The sequence below is a fragment of the Excalfactoria chinensis genome, chromosome 1 (genome assembly GCF_039878825.1).
Source record: "Excalfactoria chinensis isolate bCotChi1 chromosome 1, bCotChi1.hap2, whole genome shotgun sequence".
Taxonomy (NCBI): Eukaryota; Metazoa; Chordata; class Aves; order Galliformes; family Phasianidae; genus Excalfactoria; species Excalfactoria chinensis.
The window spans coordinates 130,047,294-130,066,961 of record NC_092825.1 but is presented as its reverse complement, the minus strand read 5'-3'; the positions used below and the strand labels follow the sequence as shown (position 1 = coordinate 130,066,961).

General features: G+C 45.5%; 1 protein-coding gene across 1 annotated transcript; it reads left to right on the top strand.

Moving 5' to 3' along the window:
• Positions 1-1,912: 1,912 nt before the first annotated feature.
• On the top strand, positions 1,913-19,141 carry LAMP1 (lysosomal associated membrane protein 1). The gene is made up of 9 exons (XM_072358610.1): positions 1,913-2,070; positions 10,623-10,738; positions 11,816-12,029; positions 12,135-12,296; positions 15,433-15,650; positions 16,796-16,918; positions 17,277-17,346; positions 17,518-17,688; positions 18,057-19,141. The coding sequence occupies exons 1-9, from the start codon at positions 2,037-2,039 to the stop codon at positions 18,194-18,196; spliced, it is 1,248 nt and encodes a 415-aa protein (XP_072214711.1). The 5' UTR covers positions 1,913-2,036; the 3' UTR covers positions 18,197-19,141.
• The last annotated feature ends 527 nt before the right edge of the window (positions 19,142-19,668 follow it).

Below are 19,668 nucleotides of genomic sequence, written 5' to 3'. Positions count from 1 at the left end.
GTTTTGCTATCAGCCCCTTACATCCTTCTTCCTGCCCACTCCTTGTGCCACGTTGCCCTCATTCTGTCTTTTATCTCACCTTGCATTACCTTGTCTAACCCCATGTTTATAATATAACTCCTTTGGTCTGCTCCAGCTTCCTTATTCTGCCTCTCTTTGGGGAAAAAAAGAGAACCCACACCTTTTGGGTGAAGTTCAATGTGTCAGTTATGCAAAGAGACCTACTTAGAGCTTTATGGTCTTTGACAAGTGTACTATGGAAAGTGGACTCTGTACTATAGATTCAGTTACCTATTTCTGGCTGTGTAAGAACTGTTTTCCCTTGGTGACAGCACTCACTTGGATCTCTGGGCTCCATCTGCATATCAGCCTTCATAGGCGCAGCATTTTACATTTGTTTGTATCTTACACTGCTATCAAGTTTGCTTGGTGTTGGCCAACAAATGCAGTGAGCAGTGAGGCTGATGGCCAATATGTTTGCATGAGACACGTTTCATTAGGAAAACAGACTAACAAACACCAAGTCAGTACTGCTGGCAATAATGCGGAGCTTGGATATAGTGCAGTCTCTACACTGCTATAAAAGCTAATGATCCACAGCACATAATATCAGTGTCGTTTACTGCTGGTAGCCTTCTGTTCTATAATTACCAACCTCTTGCCATAGTATTATTGTTTGATGCAACATATACACTGATGTTGGTAGTAATCCAACAATCTATCATTTTTCAATTTATAAATGCCTACTTTTTTTTTTCAGTAGAAAGGACAGTTATGATGTTGAACACCTAAACGTGCCACAGGGCTTCTCTCTTCATATTGTATACTGACAGACCTTACTTCACTCTCAGCGCAGGTTTCAATAGCAGCGATAAAAAGAAATGGGAACAACCAAGGTCCCACTTCCACTAACGTCCACTCCTTTGCAGATGACTCACTTGAGCACTTGACCAATGCTGCTACTTACGCCCTTTTTAAAAGCTGACTAACTAACTTCTGCTTTTGGTATTGCACAGTGAGAATAAAGGCTGCTACGAGTGCTGGAGGAAAACATAAATAAATGAAAACCAACATATTTCCACCTCTAAAAAGCACAGATAAAAACGCGGCGTAATTAGAAGGTCTGCTTACGGCAATAGCATCAAGATAGAAAGGCAGACCCTCAAGCCACACTTAATCTTTGGGAATTTTCATGAAAATAGGAAGTGTAAGTGAACTGAGACAACCGGCAGGGAAAGGTCGCCCAGCCTACAAGAACTGGCCTTGATTCAGCAGCTGTTGGTAACTAAACTGCATTTCCAAGTAGTTCTAAGTGAAAACGTGCAAAGGCAGCTTGGGAGCAGAAAGGCTTCTGGTGAACCTGGAGTGAGCTGTAATGAGCAGGATGACATGGCAGTCGTTTTGAGACAACAAGCACGCTGCTGTTGGCACACTTTCTAACTCCAGAAATAGCAAAATAAGTCCTTGTAAGGTTTCGGATGAGGAAACTCTATCCTCGACAGCTCAGACGAGAAAGAGTTGGATTACATTGAATTACAAAGCGATCATATGTCTGGGCTCCGTATCTCCATTACTACTCTAACATCTGATGACTACACTTCTTTTTTGTTGGTGTTGTTTCTTCTTCTTCCCCCAAAACAAGGGGATTTCTTTAGAATGCTATCCATAAAAATACCAGGCAACACCAGAAGCAATGTGACGGCGCAGTCAGTTTTGCCTGTACAGTGACAGCTCAGAGCTCACCGTTTAGGATTGGATGAGATACATTTATACACAGACACATGCTTACAGAGATAACAGACCATTCGCTTCCATTGCTTTTATACAGCAGGGCCTAGATGCATTTCTTCCCCCCCCCCCACAAGCCCACCTCCCCTTCTGCGTCTCACACATCACGTGAGGACGCGCGGGCGGGGCCAGTGACGTCAGAGGCCATATGACCGGCCGGGGCTGTCTCCTGTCTCCCTAGCGCGGTGCTGCGCCACCGCCCCCCGCTCCTTCCTGCCCTTCCGCCGCCCGTCGCCTCCTGCCCCGCTATGGCGCGGGTGCTGCTCGCGGCCGTCCTGCTCGGTAAGGGAAAGCGGGCGGGCGGCCATCGGCGGTAACCCCGAGCCCGGTAGGCTGGCATGGCGCTTGGAGGCCGCTCCGTGCCGCTCCCCTTATGGCTGCCCTCCTCTAAGCGGAGGGGTTCGGTGCTGGGACGCGCGGAACGAGGGGGACTGAAAACGTGAGGGCGGCTTTGGGGGGCTGCGGCAACAACAGCAGTGCGCTCCTGGAATAGCGCGTTGCCCGGGAGCGCTGTGCCGTGGGCCTGGGGATTGCGACAGCATGGGAGGCGGCTGAGGTCGCTCCGGCGGTAGGCAGCTGTGTGACTGTTGGCAGTTAGGCTGGGCCCGACGGCTGTCGCTATGGGGCCCGGCTGCCAGGCCTGCTCTTGGGGTTGCTGCCTGCAGCCCGAGAGGCACCGAGCTGCTGCTTGAGTGTGGAATCGTTGTGGCGCGTGTAGGGCTCCCATCAGAGGCTCGCACTTGTTTGCATTCCAGTCAGACGGCGGTTCTAAAGTGATACCGCCCGCTGCTGCTTTGTTCTGGGGTTGTGATAACCCTCCTCTGATCAAATAGCAACTGTAAACATCGCTCAGGCCATTTAACTGCTTAGCATGTCATCTGTGTGCGGCTTCTGTTGAAGCGACAGGCAAGTTGACTTTACTACTGAGTAGCAGTTTACTAACAGCCGTGGTTTTCTACTCGTGGGTACACAGACATCACTCCTCCCTAGGATCTTAGAACCATAGAAGCATAAAATGTCTTCAGTTGGAGGGGGCCTTAAAGATGGGCAGGATCTTGAGGGGGAGCTCTGTGGTGCAAACAGCACAGATAACATCCATTTTCCTGCAGCAGGACAGTGGCTGGGGCAGCAGTGAGGAGCAGCGCAGCCTTAGAGGAGCCTGTCAGGTGTTTGCAGCCCCTTAGTCATCAGAGGGAACGCTGATCAGGTTAAGGCAAGATCACAGGCGGCTGAGGGATTAGCATGGGTGGGTCCAGTGGGGAAAACATTTGGCAGGGCCTTGACTCAGGGATAAGAGATTGATATCTGCTTGGTTTTCTTTTTTCTTCCCTCCCTACACATTGGTTACTCTTTCCGTTTCTTTTCACACTGAGCAGCAAGCACTGAGCTGAACGTTTCGCATGTCAGCATTAAGCATCAGCTGATGATTTTCCTGACTAATAGTGAGATGGTGAGATGGAGAGATCTGAGTGCTGCTGAACACAACGTATCAGCTGTGCTGTGTCTCAAGCTGCTGCCTCTGCTTCTGCTGTGCCAGAGCACCAGTAGTTCTCCGTGCTAAAACATGGACACAGCAGAGAAAACGTTTCCCAAACAAATCTAAGTTTAGTCAGATGTTGATTGATTCAGTGTCAGTGAGTAAATAATGTCTAGAATCCGGGGGGGGAAATAATGAGATAAAGGTACCGTGATGCTGGCTCAGGATTATTGATGCACAGTCCTCGTGCTCTAATTGCACAACCTTCGTCTGAAGGGGAATTTCAAACTTTGCCACCAGTGTGTTTTGCTGTTTGTACTTGCAGTGAATGTGCTGATTACAAGAGCTTTGGTAACAGGCCAAAACACTCCTTGGGAATGGCAGCTTACACGGGGAGAAACTTAGCTAACAAATTAGAGCTGCTAAATAATGTGGTGTTATACTATTTTCCTGAGTCTTGGGGTTGCTAGTTATATGTGACTGTGTACTGAGTGGCTTTCATGAAATGCAACTGCTTATTACATTGTGCGACTTCTGAAACGTGGCTTTATCAAACGCTGCCCTTAACCATTGTGCTTGCTTGATGGCTTCTTTGAGTGTATTGGCACAGTGTTAAGGGACCTGAATGTGCGTGTGGCTGCCAGGTCCATCACGTGATGGCTTGCTCAGTCCGGACTCTCTGGCTCACAAGGCCAAGGCTCTGCCAGCTCCAGTCGCGCTGTTTGTCTGAGGCATGCTCCTTAGCTTTGTGGTTAGCCTCTGTTGAAGGTTTCACTTTGTGTAACCTGCTTCCAGATTGTTCTGTAGTGTGTAGGATGGTTTCTAATCACGTTTGCTGCGTGTCTGACTTCATGATGCGCTGATGTCCTGCTGGAGCTGAATCTGAGAGCAGCAGCGTCTTTGCCCTCTTTGTCACCTGGCAGGACTGTTGCTTGCCAGTGTTGCTTTCCAAGGGTGAGAGCAGGGACAGAGCCCCTGCCAGCAGTGGATAGAGTTTCAGATGTGGCTCAGCATTGCATAGGGGCATGTGGCTTAGCTGCTTCTTCTCCAGTGTGGGCTTGGACATGTGGTCCTTATTTAATTATTGGGGCTGTCAGCTTAATTGAGGGGCGTGTTAGCTGTGTGGTGTGACACAGCAGTGCCAGGCAGTGCAAGTGCTAAAGGAACTCATGTGAGTGCTGGGATGTCTCGCCATGGTAGGTCAGCCTTCCCGCAGGACTTGTGGCATCAGCCGCTGTAGAGCTGTCTCAAGACTTCCTTCCTCTAGACTGTAAACCATAAGAAGCTTCATGTGACTAAGCTGGATGCAACTATGGCCAAATGGCAAGTGTACAGCTGCAAAGTATCCTTTCTATTATAGTGCTCCTGTGCCATTGTGTTTATGAAGGCAGAGGTCATTAATCCACCTGTATATTTGAACTGAGAAACAAGATGTTGTCTATCTTAATGTAAATCAACAATGCTGAAAAGGTAGTCTGAGATTGACTGTATTATTTCATCCCTGCAAGTTGGCAGGGATGTGTCTTCTGGGACTGGATCTGGAACACAGCAGGTGCTGCACAAGTGCAGTTCATCCCATTCTCTCCTATAGTACTCACCTACATCTGGAGTTGAACTCTGGGCTCCTTTTATCCATGCTTTACACTGAAGCATGTCAAAACAGCAGCTGAAGTGTGCCCGGCCTTATCTCTTCCTGATGTTGAAACCCTGCACCCAGTCTGAGTCCATTGGTGGCAGGTAAATACTAAGTCAGAGGTTTTTCTGAAGACCAGCTTGTCTCGGGAGAAGCAATTCATGCATCGAATCTGCTTTGCTTTCATTCGTTCCCTGGAAGCAGGAGGGTGGCTAAATAGTATGATCTTTAAAGAGAAATGTATTTTTCAAGTTCTTAGGTTTTTTTTCTCCTGTACTCTCTTGAGGGTTATATAGGCCCAGGATGAAAGCAAGTCATATTGCTTGCTCTTCCAATTGTTCGAGGTATCCACCTGGGAGCGGTGGTTACATTAGAAGGTGTGATTAGTGGAGAGAATTAACTCCTCAGGAATGTTTCCATTCTCATTTCTGGCATAGACATTAGAAGTCTGAAGCACCAAGGTCACTGTTCCACTCCTGAAATGGCACAGAGTTGACAGGATCCTTCCAAACCAGCAGAGGGAGTGAATTACTGGGTAATTCTGTTTGCTTCTTCAATGAGAACTAAACCTTTTCTGGATAAGAAGCAGCATTTCTTAGCTCTTCATGTTGGTGCCTCATGGATAGGAGCGTTTCCTGTGCTCTCCATCAGGCTCCTGTGTCACTTAGTGCTGGGGATGTGTCTGACTGAACTGGGATGGCTTGCTGCCCTTTACTCACACCAGGTAGCACAGAAATACCGAAGAAGGTTTTGTTTATGCAGGAGAACATAGTAGCAAACCCTCAATTGCATAAGAGTCGCTTTAGTTTGCTGTCCTTATCAGTGGTCCTTTTTTCTAGTGCAACTTGGAGACAGTGAATCATTAACTGTTTTAACCCAAGGTCCTCTTTGTAGGCAGCCAGTGTAAACAATTGCCATTAATGATAGGTGCTTGCTTTTTTTTCCTCAAGCACAACAGGTATTCATCTTTTCCCTTTAATAGGTTTCCATTATACAGGAGTGTAGCCAAAGGGTTGCTGTGCTTGACCAGCAGGATTTGAATCATTCAAAGGTTGAAACCTGAAATCATCTTGGTGTGGGCAGGAGTGGCTCAAGCATCCCAGCTCTCTCTGAACCGTGTTCAGAAGGCTCAGATTTAGATTGTTCAGCCGTGCCAGCTTGTTTTGCAACCATTGTAGTTTTCGGTTTGAAGTGAACCGTGGTAGATCAGCGAGACAAATAGTTACGTAAGGAAAGAGGTTTCGTTTCTCTTTGACTTTATTCCATCTTGGAGTGTTAATACACACGGCTTGTTTTATTCTCATGTAGATAAGAATGGATGCTGGTTTTAAAGCAACATATCAGGCTGTTTCATAATCATTTGTAGCTTCAATCTTTCTTACATGACAGGATAACTTCAGAAATGAGCTCAGAAGGGAGATATCTTACAATGTTTCAACTGAAAATATGCCACTGGAATAAATGTAAGCAGGCCTTTTATAGGAACCTAATGGAACACAGAGGAAGCATCTGGACTACGTGAGGTTTCTTTGATGCGACTGCATTTCTGGTGATTCTCCTGCCGGATATTCATACCATTTCCAGCTGAACGAATATTGAGCTTCACAAAAGTTGCTTTTTTTTTCCTATTGAGATTCTGCGAGCTGTTGAGCTGTGGGAATCTGAAGTGCTGCTGCTGCTCTGGCACAGGTAGTGGTCAAGTAGGGTGCTGTGCTCAAGAAGAGCATTCCAAGACCAAAGAGAAGAAGCTGGAGGTTGTATCAGGTTTTGCATTGCATATCAAATGACAGTGTTGTTGTGAGAAGTACAAGCAATAGTCCCGACTTGTAGGTCTGTTGTAATTAAAATCGTGCGCTATTTTATGTAACTGAATTAGAAATAATCCCAAGACAGATTGATTCAGCATCAGTTTGCTTTTCTGTATTCCTGACATTTTGACTGTAGGCTCTTACTATTTGTGGGCTGCTGATGATTCATGCCTTAATCACTGGTCCATGCTGAAGCAGCCTTCTCAAACTCAACAGCTGCTTTCCTCCCAAACCCTGTGAGCTGCTCTGAGCTGGCTGCCTGGAGCAGAGAGTAGGCAGGAGTTTCTTTTCCTCAGTGCCTTCATCTGTTCCTCTGTGCTTTTACTAATTCTTCTTTGCCCTCCTGTCCCATATTCTGTCAATGTGTTCTGTGTACCTCTCTGCTTCTGCCCCAGAAGCGTGGCTGTATGTCGTGCTGCCAGCACAGTGCTTGCTCTGGTCACCGTCCTCATGAATGCCCATGTGCTTGCAGGGAAACAGCTCACTTCACCACTTCATCGAGGTCAGCTTGCTGTCTCATGCCTGATGTATGTCCTGTGTTGCTCTGACACTGCAAATCCAGCAGCTGTTGAACAGTTCTAAGGAGGGAGTGGTGTTTTATGCCTTTTGTTCCTCTCTAACCAGACTGAGTTTCGCATCATGGTATGAGCTTAGCCTTGCGGAAATCTAGTAGCTATGCTACTTAATGTCTTAATGTTTGCTCGGACCACTTAAACTTGTTGAGAATGATTTGTCAACTGTTCATTCCCAGAATCCATGCTCCACTCAGTGCTTTCTCTGGTACCTTTGCATTGTCTTTTGTTCTCTGAATCACCTGGAATGGGTAGGACTCGTATTTTCTGCAGGGTTTCCTTAATGCTGTTCCAGTCCTTTCTTTCTCCTGCATTTCTCTTTGAAACTTGTTAGTTTTTCTTTTTGTTCTTTTGCTGCCTATTACTTATTTTTAGTTCTAAGATCACCATGCTCTTTCAGTAGGTATCAAACAGGCAGTCAGCAAGCATACTGGAGATGTTCACTCTGTCATGTTTCCCACTGATAGAGTTAGTCCAAGCAGTCACAGGCGGCTGTTTTCTGCCTCTATGCTGCTTTCTATGCAGTGCTAGAAAACTTCAAGAAAGTGTAAGCAGCTCCGTTGTTGAGAAAACAAGTGCTTGGGTACTGTGCAAGCAGTTCCAAATGGAAATTCAACTTGAAGGAAACTCTGAGAACTGAAACTGCTGTGTGGAGGAACGTCAGTTATTTCTAGTACTGCACTGAGTTGTTTGGGTCACCTTTTTGGGGGGAGATGCATTCTTTTCCTTGGAGATGAAGGAAACTGTTGCCGCGGAAGAAAAACAAGGGAAAATGCTTACTGAGTGCCAGAGAGATTGTTTCCAGTGTGTTCCTACAACCAAAGTGCCTTCCGTGCGTGCTGATGGCCTTCGTGGCCTTTTATGATAGAGTTACACAGTGTCAGTGGATAAAGGAAGAGCAACTGATGTCATCTACCTGGACTTATGCAAAGTGTTGACACTGTGCTGTATGACATCCTGGTTGCCGAACTGGAGAAAAAGGGATGTGAGAGATGGACCTCTGGCTGCATAAGGACTTGGCTGGGTGGTTGCACTCAAGAGTTGCAGTCAATGGCTCAGTGCTCATGTGGAGACCGGTGGTGAGTGGTGCTCCTTGGGGGTTGGTACTGGGATTGGTGTTATTTAATATCTTTGTAGGTGACATGGCAATGAAATAGAGTGCATCCTCAGCAAGTTTGCTGCTGGCACCAAGCTCTGGGTGCAGCTGACATGTTAGAGGGAAGGGAAGCTATCTAGAGGGATGTGGACAGGCTTGAGAAGTGGGCCCATGCCAACCTTATGAAGTTCAGCAAGGCCAAATGCAAGGTCCTGCACCTGAGTTGGAGCAAGCAAGCACAGATACAGGTTGGGTGGAGAATGGCTTGAGAGCAGCCCTGAGGAGAAGGATTTAGGGCTGTCAGTTGATAGAAGACTCAACATGAGCCAGCAGTGTGTGCTTGCAGCCCAGAAGGCCAACTGTATCCTGGGTTGCATCAAGAGAAGTGTGACCAGCAGGTTGAGGGAGGTGATTCTGCCCCTCTGCTCTGCTCTCGTGAGACCTCATCTGGAGTAATGCATCCAGTTCTGGAGCCCCCCGTATAAGGATTTGGAGCTGCTGGAGTGGGTCCAGAGTAGGGCCACAAAGATAATCATTATCAAAGGGCCGGAGCACAACCTCTATGAGGACAGGCTGAGAGAGCTGGGGCTCTTCAGTCTGGAGAAGAGAAGATGCTGGGGGACCTTATAGCAGCCTTCCATTACCTGAAGGAGCCCACAGGAAAGCTGGGGAGGGACTTTTTATAAGGGCAGGTAGCGACAGGATGAGGTGAAATGACTTTAAACTGGAAGAGGGGTAGATTTAGACTAGTTGTTAGGGCAGAGTTCTTTACTGTGAGGATGGCGAGACACTGGAACGGGTTGCCCAGTGAGGCTGTGGATGCCCCCTCCCTGGGAGCATTCAAGGCCAGGCTGGATGGGGCTTTGAGCAGCCTGGAGGTGTCCCTGCCTATAGCGAGGGGCTGGGACTATAGGTGATCTTAAAGGTCCCTTCCAAAGCATTCTGTGGTGATACCCAGTCCAGCTGATAAAAGCCCAATTTGTCCTGATTGCCCCAATGCTATTTGTACACACTGTAGTCCTGTAGCAAAAAGTTTTAAGTTGTGATTCGCTTTTTAAAAACCTCTGGAGAGTGGGAAAGCCAGCTAATGGATAATCCCTCTGCTGGATCTTTTTGCTAGATCAGCAGTTGAATGGATTAGCATGTTTGACTCTTTAAAGCTTATTTGCTTGCGATAAATGGAGTGGTTTGTCTTGCAGCTGCTTTTTTTCAGGTTTTCTGTGAGGTGACAAAGTGCTAGCAGAAAACAGTGCAGGCTTTTTGTGGTGAGGTTTGTTCTGGGTGTGTGGGGATAAAGGCTATCAGGAACATGAAGAGAAGCTTCTGCAACCAAGAACTATGGACAGATGCTACTGAACACAGATGCAGAAGGTACTGTCTGTGAGGCTCTTAGTGCAAATGAAGTTGAGGATAACAAGCACTCGGCCAGTGCACATGCCCCAGCTGAAGGCCATCAGTGTCAGCCTGTGCAAGTCTGTCCTGCTGTCAGAGGATGATCCTGTGCTCCTCCAACCACACAGTCCTACCCCATAGAGTCAGTAAGAGTGTGTGAGTTGTGCTGGTGCTCTGAGCAGAGGAGAAGCCCTGCTTTAGTCAGCAGCTCTGTCTGAGATTAGCTTAAAGCAGGCAGGAAGCTGTGACCCCTGTCTGTGTCAAGGTCTTGGCCCCCATCTTCCTCTCAAGTGCAGGGAGTGTGATGGCAGGCATGAAGGCTTTCCTGACAAGTGTGGCACACTCCATCACGCTGCATTTGGCAGTGCCTCCCAAACATCTGCAGTCAGTCCAAGCCCACTAACTGCTGCATTCAGCATGTGTGCAGTTGGGTGTCTTGGTACAGTGGGAAGAGAGGCTTTTTGAGGGGTTGCTGAGCAATATAGGGCTGCAGGATCTCACGTGTTAAGTTGGTTCTGGCTGAAACGTGCAAAATAGTTCCTGTGCAGGGTGAACATGGAGTTGCTGCCTTGAACAGTGTGACTGATGTGCTTGTTACAAGCTTTTCCTATGCTCTCAGGACCCAGCACGTCAACAGCTTTGCTCTGGGCAGCTTTGTCTTTTATAAATGGGGTGTTAAATGTGTCCTGTTGGTTATTGATGTTAAGGCTACTATGGAAACTTAGTTGTTACGGTCCCTAAACACCACTGCTGTTCAGGATATGATTTCAGAATGGAGTTTTGCATGCTTGTCTTTGCTTGGATTGAAAAATTAAGTCTTATGTGATCTTCATTTAAATACTTGTCACTCTTACAGGCTTTTTACAGGCTTGCTCTTCATTTGACGTGAGAGATTCAACAGGCAAAGTCTGCATAATTGCTAACCTGACAGCAGCCTTCTCAGTGGAATACAAAAGCAATGGGCAAAAGCAGGTAATGGGAGGCACTCCTTTCTTGTCTTGTGTATTTTGTACCATGTGTGGGGTCTTTTTGTAAGTGTGCGCTACTGAAACTTTGAACAAATATTTAAGCTTGAAAAACTGCTTCTGCGAACACTCCCCTCTTTGTCATGTTACATCAACTTCTCCTTAATTACCAATGGTTCCTGTAATTAAAGACCGGGCTGCCTGAAATTACCACAGTAACACAGGTGTGGAACTTAGGCTGAAATTCCACATACGTCCCATTGGTAGCTGCAATGACTTTCATCATGACTGTAGATGAAAGCAAATGCTACCAGTCTTTTTAGTAGTGAATGGGATCGTTGCGAGTTACTCAGATGGACTAAATCTGAAGCAGCCACTGGTATGTAGCTTTCAGACACCTCTGAAACCTGTGGTCTGCTCCCTTAGCAGGTCTCTGTAATATGAAATTAAAACATCCACCTGCTTTGCTGGCGCTTATAATTTCTATGTGTGATTTGAGCTGTGTGGTCCATTTTCCAGCACTGCTGGTGTGAAATCCTGCTGATGGTGCTCTACAAGTTTGCATTCAGAAGTAACTGCTTTCATAACATGCTTTGGCTGTTTCTTGTTAAGCCATAAACTCAAAACTTTCTGGTGAATGCTGTTTGTCTTCAGGTGTCAAGTTACTTTGCCAATATGTATTAAACTCAAAGAATCATATCCAAACTGCATAGGCTGCCATTTGCTTTTGTTCTTTCTCAAGTCGCACTACAGGAAGCAAAACTTAAAACTCTCCCATCTTTCACGTGTCCAGAATTTGCCAGGTTTGATTTGCCTGGTGTTGGGTGCACCTGCAAATTCATAGCCCTGGCTTAAGGGGGGGAGTCTAAGAGTTGATGAGAGGATGTAGGGTTTTGTCCTCAAATTTGAGAGAGCATTATTCTTAGAAATCTGAGTGCCAGTAACATGCTACTTGCTGTATACTGGTAAGTAGATACCTTATAATGTAGATGCACGTCACTTGTATGTTTTATAGCAGGTTCCTAGGTTATTTGAATAGCTGTAATGTTGTCCCTTTTGTGTGTTCTCTTTTCTTACCCCACAGTTTGCACACTTCTTTCTTCCCCAAAATGCCACATCGCAGTCACACAGCTCGTGTGGTGAAGGTAACGCATCTCATCCAGTTCTAGCATTGAGTTTTGGAGCAGGGCACTTGATAAGTCTGGATTTCTCAAAAACTCTGGATGAGTACCAAGTTGAAGAGCTCACTTTCCACTACAATCTGTCGGATGAAACTTTATTCCCTAATGCATCTGAAGGTAAAATGAAAACTTGCTGTTCTTATTATGTCACCCTTGCGGATGTCATACTGATTTGTTTCCATACAAACTGTTACCTACTGATGCCATGTGATCTTTTCACAGGAAAAGTGATGGAAGTGACACAAAAATCTGTTATTCAGGCACGTATTGGCACAGAATACAGATGCATCAACTCCAAGAACATCCATATGAAACGTGTGAACATTACTTTCAGCAATGTTACTTTGGAAGCCTATCCCACAAATGGCACTTTCAGTACAAACAGTAGGTACCTCGTAACAGAAAATGTACTCGGTGGGCTAATATTTCCAGTAATAGGTGTTACCTTTAAGTCTTGATTCTACATATTTAGGCATTTGTTGACATGAAGCTGATAGAAGAATCTTCCGAAATGAATAAACTTGCTTCAGGTTTCCTCTGGGAGTGTCAGTGTTCATGGCCCAGATTGATCCAAGCAGTGTGTTCTTGGTGTTTTGTGCAGGCATCAGGGAGCGTTTCTCCAGCTTGTGATCCCTTCTGCCTATAAACACCTGCTGCTGTAGGTCAGCTGGGCATGTGGCCCAGATCCTGGTTTGGGGAGGTTCTCAATCCCTTTGAAGTATTACTCTGTGCCCAAGTAATGTGAACTGGTTACTGTGCGCTCTGGGGAAAATATGTGGTAGAGGACAGCTGTGATCAGTCTGCAGGGAGCAGTACCTAAAGCTTAACTGTAGGTGGATTCATACAAGCTATGAAAACGTTACCTCAGCTGCAGTCCCCAAAGACTTTTTGTCCCAATTTACTTGTATTTTAGCATTTTAGAATTTCACTTCTGTAATAAGTAGAAAACAGGCTACTTCACAGTGTATTCATGCTCTGTTTTTGTGGCAGTGTTCTTCAGATTACACGGCTCTTGTTTGCCCAGGGCATTTTAGGGAGCGGTAAGTCTTTGTCTTCTGTTAGGGCAAGTAAGAAGTCTTCATCTTCTCAAGGTGACTTGGAACTCTTCTTTCCTGTGCTGCTAATCCCAGTTGTGCGCTTGCAAAGTTGAATGTAATCTTAAAGCCAGAGTAGTGAGTAGTTGGTGCTGGCATACAGAGATGCATTGAACAAGTGCCTTCGAAAGGAGTATTTGTACTTTGTCCCATCTCCCTGCAAAATACTTTGATGCATGGTAATATTGGAGTTGACTTTTTTTTTTATGGCTGCTTCACACTATTGACTCTATTTTAACGGGTGTCATTCTCTCAGTCACATTTTTCCCTTTGGTGATCTAGTTTGCAGCACAGCTGTGGGCATGTTTTAAAATCTCCTTACAGCCTATTCAGCACCGCCTATTTATGGTCTATTCTTACAGTCCTTCAGTTGAACTGTAAGGCAATACTGCATTATTTTGGGTGGGTGTTCCTTGTGGAACACAAGGTCATCAACATTTGCTTTACTTTCTGTCCATCATTACTTCCTTTTCTTTTCTTTAGCTTTTTTTCTGTCTGGTGGTATCACTGTCTTGACGAAACTATCGACGTTTGGAAATAGACAGATAGTCCTTAAAGGTCTTGATCCTGAAAACAACTTGTTCTTCCCAGATCAGTTCCTTCTTTCCACTTTCAGGCTTGAGACTTCCCCCATGCCTTTTGGCAGCTCATTATTGATCAACTTGCAATCTGGAGTTCTCCTTTAACTTCGTTTTACCTGCGGTTCTTTCATTGCAGGGTATTTCTGCTGGTGATCTGAGCAGTGATCACTGAAAGGAAGTAGAGTCAGTAGGCAGGGCATCTATAATAGCAGCAGTTACAGTGTACCTACAAGTTAACGGCTGAGGTTGCTGCAGTGATTCCCAGCTCTGAAGAAAGAGGGTTTTGACTTTCTGTTGGTACAATTGTCAGCTGCTTTCCTGTAACTGTCAGAAGAAGACAAGAGCATCTTGCCTCCACATCTGTTTTGCAGAGCTGGCAGGAGCTGTGCTGTAAGTTAGTTCAGGAAAAACACTATATATCAAAATTCCACCTAGAACTAACTACCGCTTGAAGTCCATCTCTGCCAAGTTTAGTAAGAGACTGTATATGTCGAGGCTTTGCAGACAGTGGGAAATTATCCATTTATGTAGCATTTAAAACTGGCTGCCTGGTTTATTTGTTACATCAGCGCAATCTGGGACCTGAGTAGTGTCTGATGAACTGACTGAAGGTAGGGTCACTCCTCCATTCATCCACCTTCTCTCTGCTCTTCCCCTACTCTTCCACAAATAGAGTAGAAAAAGGAGTAGCAAAGCTGTGCGGTGATAGAGTTTGTACGAGTTCACAAGCTGTGGGTAAGCTGTATTTAGAGTTCTTTCTGAGTCAGAATCAAAAGCTAAGTTGCTTTTTAAGTACAGAGGCTGTTCATTACTTACCCATTATCTGCAAGATAGGAATGGACTGTGAGGCTGCAGCAGTTACTGTCATCCTTACAAAGTTGCAAGTTGTTATCCCTAAAGCAGGGAGATGACCTTGGCTTGGAACAGGAAAGCCTGTGCTACAGTAACATCTTTGCTATGACCTTTGGTTTTGGCTTAGATCCTCAATGCAGGAAGCTTCTTGGCTATCCTCAACAAGCTCAGCTCTTGCTGCCAGGTATTTGCAAATACTCTGGCAAATGAAGCCACTGTTCTACCTCTCTCTTTCTACGTGGAAGCTGGTGCTGAAACTGGGTGAGAAGTCAGGCAGTCATCTTCACTCAGCCCTGCACCTCAGGTGGTAGGTAGCTGTAAATGCAGGAGTGCAGAGAGGGTGGACATGAAACCCAAATGGAAAGGATACAGGAGACCCCTTGCTATCAGCAGCAGTGTCTTGCAGTCACAGTGGAGGTGCAAGAAGTCACAGCATTGCTGTGAGAACTCAATAGGTCCAGCATAGTATTCTTATGTTACTGTGAGTATTGACGCAATGAAGAAGTAGGGTTCTCATGACTTGGGGACATGAGAACCCTACTTCTCATGACAGAGGGGAATGAGAACAACACACCCCTGGGAGACTGCTTTTAATAATGGGCATGAGAATTATTCCTCTGCTTCTGGTACATGGCTGCCATGTCCAACAGGGGGAGTCCTTGAAGCCTTGCAGTGAGCAGACAGCAGGAATGCTGGCTCTGTCAACATGGAGTCTCTTGTTTGTACTGATTTGATTGTGAAGTAAAGTGATGGATATCAACAAAAGCAGATATAGGTACCATGAACTTCTGTAAATAACAGCAGAGGTATTTTCGTAAGCTAGACTCTTAAACTTTGAAATAAGAGTTCAAGTAATGTTTTTGTTATTGTTTGTCAGCTTTTACTACCTTCTCTTAAGAAAAGCTACTTGAAATTGTCCTCCTTTCCCTCGAGGATAAGAAAGGCAGATAATCCTGTAACTGGTGAAGACTGAATGTTTTCCTTTCTTTCCAGAGACAGAATGTAGGGAAGATATGGTCTCTACTACCACTGTAGTATCAACAACTTCAAAACACACTACTAGCCAGGTGCCGACAACCAGCCCAGCACCAACTGCAGCACCCTCGAGTCCCGCAGTTGGTAAATACAATGTGACTGGCGCCAACGGAACCTGTGTCCTTGCCTCCATGGGGTTACAGCTCAACGTCACCTACCTAAAAAAAGATGAAAAGGTACATTTCTCTTCAAAACCTTCAGGTTCCTTAGAGAAAACCTGCATAATTATTACAGGGTATTTCTTTTTCATAAAACATATATATAGTGTTTGTTTGTTTCTTCATAGGGTTCATCCATGATTGTTCTCTCTTTGAATTGCTTAGCTTGGCTTACGGTAGGGTCTGGTTAAACTCAGTAGCTCTGAAAGAGGTCATGACAGATTTTTTCCTTTAGTGAGAGTACTAAATTTGTCTGTCAGACCCATTTAGTGTACGTGGCCATTCTACAGGAGCAGGAACAATTCTAGGACCCACCTAGTCATGCTTTGATATCAAAGATTCCATCTAAATGAGGTACCTGATCTGTTAAACAGAGGAATTTAGCCTGAGGTGCCTAAACGAAAACAGTGGCAATTATCTTCCCTTCTAACATTGCTTCATTGCAAAACTAGACAGACATGACAAAGTTTTAGGGGACCCAGAACTGCCTGAAAATTACTTCTTCAACTCCCAGCTGATTCCAAAGAATATTTGACTCAACTGAAATGATGTAATCTAGTGGATGGCAGCCCTGCCTGCAGCAGAGTGCTGGAACTGGATGGGCTTTAAGGTCCTTTCCAGCCCAAGCCATTCCATGGTTCAGAGTTACTTAGTTTCAAGAACTGATTTCATTTCAGTGGTGAAAGTGCTGCATGGATTGTGTAAATTGCAGCCTTGGTGTAGGCTATTTGAGTCCACCAGTGCAACGAAGCCTGGCTTGCCAGCCTTGTCTACAAACCTGTTTCCTATTAGCCCGTAAGGCAAAGATATGAGCCATAATCCCAGGGACTGCTGAAGGTCTTTGATAGGAAACAACCACCAAAGCTCAGTAGACCTACACATTTACTGTGGAGAGCTTCTGTTGTGAGCTTTTTCAGTATCCTGTGGCTTAACCTGAGTTGACGTTGAGTAGATAGCTGTGTTGGCAACTGTGTTTAAGACACATAGAGCCACGTTCCCTGAGCTGCTGCCTGTTGCATGGCACTCTCACACAGCTGGGCTGGCTGATAGCAGATCTGTCAACCAGCGAAGAGGTGGCAGTCAAACCAGAAGTCTCCTAATGGTGTAGCGGTACATTAGCTTCTTAAGGAATAGATACTGTAATCGGTCCTCTTTTCTCATAGATGGGGTTAGATCTGCTGAATTTCATACCAGGTAATACAGTTGCTTCTGGAACATGTGAGAATACATCCGCCTTCTTGAATCTGGCCTTCGAGAAAACAAAGATCACCTTCCACTTCGTATTGGTAAGGATCTCTAGACAAAGCACGTAAGGTCTCTGCGGTATTTTTGATGTGGGTTTGTTAATCTGGATAATTACCACAGCAAAAAGAGCCGACTATGGGAAGGGGAATGAGTAATGGCTTTGGCTTTAATACTACGATATAGGGGATTTAATTCTTAGTAATTCTTAAGAGGAAAGAATGTAAACACGTTCTTCTTGGAAGGGGAATTTCTTTCCTTTGTGCTGCTGAACCTATAAAGGTTTTTTTTACCCAAGCTGGGAACGGCTGGTGCAGCACAGGAGCAGCAGGTGAATAAGGTGGTGTTGAACAGCGTTTATTTACGATGAAAACTACTGGTGTCTTTTTCTTTGTTTAAAAGAATGCAAGCAGTGAGAAATTCTTCCTGCAAGGTGTGAATGTCAGCACAACTCTGCCTTCTGAAGCAAAAGGTAGGGACTATTAAAGTGTACTTTCAGTAACCGCTTCCTTAAATATTAAGGGTTGCCTGCATGAAGGAACACATTAGAAATGCTGGGGAGGAATGTCTTTTGAATTCGAAGCTCAGTGAGCTCCCAGCTTCTGCTTTTCAGGATGCTTTAATAGGACTTTCTCTCACGCAGCTCCAACATTTGAGGCATCGAATGACAGCATGAGCGAACTGAGAGCTACGGTGGGGAACTCCTACAAGTGCAGCGCAGAGGAGAATCTCCAGGTCACAGACAAAGCCCTTGTCAATGTATTTAATGTTCAGGTCCAGGCTTTCAAGGTTGATGGAGACAAGTTTGGGGCAGGTAAGGAGTTTACATTTTGATACGGGGGTGGAGGGAACTGCAATCTAATAGAAACCTAAGTCTGTAGTCAGGGGAGGAAGAGCTGTGCTTAGTCTCCATGTGTTGTATTGCGGGTGTTGTGAGGGCTGATAAGGTGTTTGAATTGAAGCTAGTATAACACTTATGTAAAAAGTGGCTTTGAAATAACTGGGACTCGTTATAACGAGTTGAGCACAGACGGTTGTGTGAGAGGTGATAAGGTCTGGGAAGTTCCTTGGTGCTCCTGTTATTGCTGTTCTTTGTGACTGTGGTTAAAACAGTTCAATGGAGCTGTCTGCCCAGGCGGGTACCTGGACCGGTGCCTAACGTAACTCTTTCTCCCTCTTTAGTGGAAGAATGTCAGCTGGATGAAGACAACATGCTGATCCCTATAATAGTTGGCGCAGCCCTTGCTGGTCTGGTTCTAATTGTCCTGATCGCTTACTTGATTGGCAGAAAGAGGAGCCACGCTGGGTACCAAACCATTTAATGACTTGCACTAAATCCCACTGTAGGTGAAAAGCAATTGCAAGAAGCTGGAAAAAAAAACCCAACAGAACAGCAAAGCACCCCTCTCTCTCTCTCTCTCTCCCCGAGCTAAGATCGATATCGTAAGGGAACACCTTTTCTTGCAAATTGCTTCTAAAAGTCTGCTTTATTAAACGTGAAATCATCTTGCAGCATTTAACTATGCACAGAAATAACTTCTGACAATTCTGGTGTTTAATTTTGCTAACTAGTTGAACTATTTACCCACTTAGAAACGAGCTAAAAGTTCTCGGGTTTTTGGTTTGTTTTGGTGTTGTTTTTTTTTGTTACGGATGGATGGTTTTTGTTTTGAATTGGCGTTAAGGTGAAGTCAGCATGAAGATGCTGGAGAGAGATGGCGCTCAATTTACATTGACTCAATTTCAGAGCTCTTAACAAAGGGAAAACGTTCACGGTTGGCCCTGCTGCCATCCGGCGATGCTAACAGCACTGATGGTGCATTGACAGAAACCCAGTAACAACTGACAAAATGGAAGTCGATCTCAACCCCACCTGGTCTCTCGGCTGTGTACTTTGTATTACTAAGCTTTAAACACGATGCCTGGCACGTGCAGGGTGTGAACGACGCAATACTCCAACCTTACAGGAACTCGATTGGACAGCAGCTCCCCTGTTTGATCTTTTTGATGCTCCGGCAGCTCTTCAGGAGCTGCTCCTTTTTTAAAATGGGTGTTGTTTTTATTTACTTTTTTGTTTTGTAAAGTGATTTCAGTCTCTTCTGTTGGAAGGTCCGGAGAGATCCTCTTACTGCACATGTGTACAATATAGGTCTCAATCTGCTGATTCTCTTGCTTTAAACTTGGCTGAGGGGGTTGTACACTTTAAGGATCAGTTCTTATGTACGCATTGCCTGTAACAATGCTAATAAAGACACTTTTTTTCTGTATGCCCTTGAGTTGCTCATCAGTTTTTATAAACCAGGTGTGGCCATTGCCATGGTCATGGTTTGGCTCTACAGGAGCTCTGAGCCAGCCATCGTGTGGGATTGTTAAACTACAGCTCTGTTCCTTCTCTGCCACAAAGGTGGGGCTCACCTGCACGCAGCGGTTTGAAATGGCACTGCCTGCTGTTGCAGAGGTTGTCCTTGGCAACAGGGAAAGCTGCTGCATGTCAGTAAGCTGGGAGCTGGAGAGGATGATGCTTAGGTTAGATTGCAGCGTACTGAGAGACATCAGTGCAAAGGCCTGTCCTGCTCAGCACTGCTTTCTGAAAGCGCTGCTAGGATGCTCAGTATGAGCGCTCCCTCTGCAGTCAGCTTTTTACCATCCATTGGGAAGCGTGCCTGGCTCAACTGCATTCACAATGATCCCTTTCTTTTTAAAGCAGGAAGGTGAGGGAAAGAAGGGATGTGGCCACGAGAGGGCTCTGTGAGGACAGCCGTTCAGCAGGGGCCGGGCTGCTGCTTTGCTTCTT